Here is a 5282-nt window from a genome sequence, read left to right as displayed (position 1 = left end):
ACGCGTTAACCGCCTTGACTTTGACATCCACCGTGACAGCAGCGTATGGGCTCTTATCATTACCACATCATTATATATTTTGGTAAATTTATTATTGAATATGTTATACAAGTTAAATAATTTATATAAATTTAATATTAAATAAATAAAAAATAAAATAAGATCAATGATAATATTAAGAGAGTTAAATGAAATTAATAAATTAAAATAGAATAATCCAAGTTAAAAAATTTTAATTAAATAAATTTAAAATTGGCTAGAAAAAAGAATAGTTGAAGTAAATAAATTACTTATATTGAATGGTGCCATTAATATTATTAAAATATTCTTAAATAAAGGGTTATTGTTGAAAAACAAATTCAAAATAAAATTAAAAAATTAAGATTATTTAAAATAAATATGATTGAATTGTCCGTTTAAATCTACACTTGAACTGATCTGGATGGGTGGTTATACCATTCTGGTGGAATGTGGATCCGTTCGGATTCGGGTTAAAAAAAGTTCATAAAAAATTCTAATCCGAGTGCTATTTAAATTCGATCTGAATCGGAAATTTTTAAATCCGAATTTAAACCCAATCTATCGGAATCCAACCCAAATAGCTTGGATAAACTAATTAAAATGACTTATTAAATTTTTTAATCGTATGTTTCATATTATTCTTCACTTTCCTATATTTATCCTATAATTTTCCAAATATATATATACATTTAATTTTTAAAATAAAATTTAATTTATCCATTAAAAATCAATTAAACTCTAACTTCAGATAAATTTGGATCAACTTACCTAAAAATCTTCCATCCAAAAACTTTTCAAATAAATTTAAAAATTTCTAATCTCAACTTGATATATATTTTTTTAAATTGACTCAAATCAAATTATCAGACTGGTTTTATTTTTACACCCCTATTTGAACCATATCAATCACAATCGACCCAATGACCAAATTTAGATTCCAAGTCGGAACTGATTTTGATCCAAACCATGGGTAAGTCTATATTAAAGACAATTGATTTGAACAACTTCTATAAAATATCTACTTAGTCCTTCCTTTTGACTTTGAGAGTGATGCCGACCCAATAAATTAGGTATAGTTCATCCCCTTTTACGGTTTTACCACATGTTGACCTAAATTTAATTTGTGAGATCCGAATTTCTTCTCAAAATAGTTTTTATATAGTGAACTGTTCAGTTCTAATCTTGAAAGTAGATCGGCGATATATCTAAAATATAATTTGTGCATATTTAAAAACTAATTTTTAAAATATTTATCTCTATTAAAAATTTGTAGTGTAATTTATGCACGTATACAAATTAATTTTAAAAATATTTATCTCTATTAAGATTTCAATTTTGATAGTATTATTATTTTTTAAATAACTGTTTCTCAGTAAATCGCATTGTGTAGAAATGACTAGGCATATTTTGTAGGTGGAGAAGTAAAAAAGAAACTAGCACCATTAATTCTTCTGAAACTCGTGAGATCTTAAATCCAAGCCATGGCGACAGTCGAATCCGTTCACTGCAGCAGTTTTAGACCATTGGAGAAGTGAGCCTCAAACTCATCCATCTCAGTCTTGGTCGCCACGATACCGATCTCCATTCCGCCGCTCTGATCTCTGCTCTCGGACAACGAAATGGCTCCTGCCCACGTTATCGACGGCATGTCCACCTTCACCGGCCTTCCCCACCCGAAATTTACGTCGTAAACCTTGAAACCTGGCGACCCCGCGACGCTCAGCGGCCTCTGCAGCGCGATCGCCTGGTACTTCTCCGGCCACTTGTCTGCGTCCTTCAGCGGGTCTTCCTTAAACTGTTCGATGGCTTCCCCGATGAGTTGAGCCGCAGCCGCCACCCCATCTTCTCCCGCGAGGTCGACGGCCTTCGCATAAACGAAGTTAGCGCCGATGCAGTTACCGAAGTACTCCGCCGGCAGCGGGGGCTGAATCCGCTCCCTGCAGTTTCCGGCGAAAGCCATGTGCGCAGTGGTGTCCGCGCTGTGCCCTCGCGCTTTGACGAGGGAAACCCACGCGTAAGCGTAGGTCGCCACGATGTTGGAGCAGCGGAAAGCAGAGTTGTTCACTTTGGAGAAAATCATCTCCTTTAGCTTCCGGAGGTCGTCGGCGGTGAGCGTCACCGTGCCGATGACCGCGTCAGGCGGCGCGAATTGGACCATCATAGACTCCATGTTCTGCGCGTCGGCGGCTAGGCTGCTGAAAAACTTGGAGTACGCATCATTAGGATCCGGAACTGAGCTCCGATCGAAGGAGGGCAACGCCGGCGCCTCCTTCGCACGTCCGGATGCTCTACAAGCCCATGACGACAAGAACCGGGTGGAGCTTGAGCCGTCGCAGGCAGAGTGGTGGACGGTGACGGCCAAAGCCAAACCTCTGTTTGGGAACAGAGTCACCTGCACGGCCATCACCGCCCGCTGGCCATCCTCTGTGGGCTCCGGAAGCTGGGGAATTAATGGTTGTATCCTGGTGTATTCGCGTGGGTTGCTTCTCGAGAGGTCGTCAAAGTCGCCATCGTGCTCGGCGACGGCGAAGGGAACAGAGTCGCCCTCGGCGTAGCGGAGCTCGAACTGGCTGTGGCTACCAGGAGTACGGCGGATCTTTCCGGCAAGGGGGTAGAAGTCTTGGAGGGCGAGGGAGAGGGCGGACTTGAGGGTGGAGAGGTGGGAATCGATGAAGTGGGAGGTGGAGTAGGGGAAAGAGTAGAAGAAGACACGTTGTACTGGTCCGGCGTAGAGCCAGCCTATGTCGAAGAAGGTGAGGGGGAGGGAGGATTCCGGCACCGATCCCGGCGGAGGTGCGACCCGAGAGGTCTCGAGGACTCGGAATTCCGTTGGCAGTGACGGCATTTTAGAGATGGAATCGAAGATGAAGCTTGACTGGTGAGCTGGTGGCCACTTCTCCATGACCGACGACATAATCATTTATAGGCGATGCTGCCGTTCAATTTCTTTTTTTTTTTTATCAGGTTTTTTATTATTATTTATTGGATCTGCTGTTATAATATTTTTTTTTAATCAGGGTTGTTATTTATTGTTTTGTTTTAGATTTTGTTAATGAAATAATGTTTTTATTTTTTATTAAAAATATTGTTTAGCTCGTCAGTTGCCGTGTTTGACGGGAGACGGCGAGACTATGACTTCGTTGCTAAATATATCTTCGTCTTTATCACTCTCTATAATTATTCAATTTTATCTTCATTATCTTTTAACTTTAATATAACTTTTCTAAACGCTTTAATTTTATTAAATAATGTTGTTTATAAATAAAAGTAAAATTGATATAATTTTTTATTTTCGAATATCAGACGTAAGATAATAATTATTAACTCCTCTTTTTTTCTCCAAGGAGAATAAAATGAAGACAGCACCTCGTGGATTATAAAAATGAAATCTTTTGTCATGTAATTTTGTTTGACTTTGATTACGGTGAAAAAGAAAGGAAGAAACGAGTCAAAATAAGACAGCCAATATATATATATATATATATATATATATATATATATATATATATATATATATATAGTGAATAGAAAGCTTGATAATATTATTATAACAAAAATTTCATAAGTTTAATTAATATATATAATGTTCGAGAATTAAATAAAGTCTTTTATAGTCCTTTAAGAATATTTTTTTTTGTCATTTAATCTAACTAAAATTATAAAACTAAATTATACATGTAGAATAATTTTATTCAACAATTTTATTCTATTGTAGCAATTTTATTCTTCTAGAAGGCATGGAATCTGCTTTGCAATTAATTCGAAGTCAATAGTTGACTAGATGCCAAATGGATCGGTCAAAATAATTGACTATTAATTGGATACTAGTTTGACTGAATAGAAAATTCTCATTAGTGCTTCTTTTGACTCTGGGAAGGAGTGGAGCCCATGCTCAAATTTCTTACTTTGGACCAAGTCAATAGTGGAATGTTAGCCAATTAGCTTGGGCTAAAGATATACAGTCCAACTGGGTTGTGAAGCCTGCCCAATAAATTAGGTTGTCGCTTGCATTTTATGCCGAGCTGTTGCCCCAATTTAATCTGTAATCTGTGAGATCAGAATTGCTCCTCTAAAAGAATAATACCGTATTGTATAATTTAATTAATAATACTTTCAAAAGAATAATAGCTGGGTTATAGTATACAGAACCGAACCTGCAAGATGATATGAAACTAAAGAGAAAAGGTTATATATCCTTAGGAAATAAGCAAAAGATTAATCTATTCTAAATACAAGAAATTATTGTCAATTTACAGAAAGGATAGGGGATAGAATATGGTAATGTAGTCCACGAAGAGGTAAGGAAAGCAAAGAGAATATAAAATGGAAATTTACAGAAAGCATATAGGAAAATAATGTGGACGAAAGAGCCTGAGTAATGTTGCATATATGTGTGGGAGTGGTCTCTTTTATCCCTTTCTTTAGGGCATTCATACTGGTGGTATTATAACACGAGTTTATATCCCTTGGCCTATAATTTCTGATATTTTCTTAGTCTTCTTATAATTTGTACGTCGGATTACGATCGAAATTCAGTCAAAATTAATTACGATCTCTTCTAAATTTACCTTCCCACTTAGATTATAATTTGAGGTAAGCGGCCAAAGGCCGTCGACGATTGGGCAGACTGTATAGCGTCGACCAGGGGGCAGCCTGCCCATGGCCAGTGGCCTCCAGCTATTTACCTTGACCTAAACTATAACCTAGGTGGAAATGTGAACTCAGGGGAGATCGTAGTCAATTTTGGCTGGATTCCAACGACGATCTGACATGCAAATTGTAGAAGGGACAAGGAAGAAATCAGATATTGCAGAGCAGAGGATCTAATCTCGTTATAACACCCACCACTTAATCAAAAAGCGTGAGATCCACATGCCCCCAGGGCGTAGCGCAGACGGTAGACGCATGATATCTCTGGCGTAATAGTCAAGGGTCGATTCTCAGGAACTGACGACCTGGGGTTTATCCCATCATACGCCTATGACCTGTGTACCTGCATGAACCTCCCTCCATATCCGTGGGGCCGACACTAGGGGGGCCATTAAGGTAGCGGATCTATCTTTTTTTTTATATTAACATCTTCATGTCCCCAAGGCGTAGCACAGCTGGGGGCGCATAGTTTCATCGCCGAGAGGTCCAGGGTTTGATCCTCGGGGTGTCATTGTTTGGGGTTAGCGTCCCGGCCATGCGCTTTCAACTATGTACCTGCATTTACCTCTCTCCATATCCGTGGGACCGGCCCCGGGGGGTCACTGATGTGA

General features: G+C 38.7%; 1 protein-coding gene across 1 annotated transcript; it reads right to left on the bottom strand.

Annotated features, from left to right (window-relative positions):
* Positions 1–1342: 1342 nt before the first annotated feature.
* LOC121998053 (phenolic glucoside malonyltransferase 2-like) lies at positions 1343–2960 on the bottom strand. The gene has a single exon (XM_042552781.1). The coding sequence runs from the start codon at positions 2939–2941 to the stop codon at positions 1523–1525; it is 1419 nt and encodes a 472-aa protein (XP_042408715.1). The 5' UTR covers positions 2942–2960; the 3' UTR covers positions 1343–1522.
* Positions 2961–5282: the final 2322 nt, after the last annotated feature.

This window comes from Zingiber officinale, chromosome 6A (genome assembly GCF_018446385.1).
Source record: "Zingiber officinale cultivar Zhangliang chromosome 6A, Zo_v1.1, whole genome shotgun sequence".
Lineage (NCBI taxonomy): Eukaryota > Viridiplantae > Streptophyta > Magnoliopsida > Zingiberales > Zingiberaceae > Zingiber > Zingiber officinale.
Note: the sequence above shows the minus strand (reverse complement) of the source record. Positions and strands in the feature narration are given on the sequence as shown.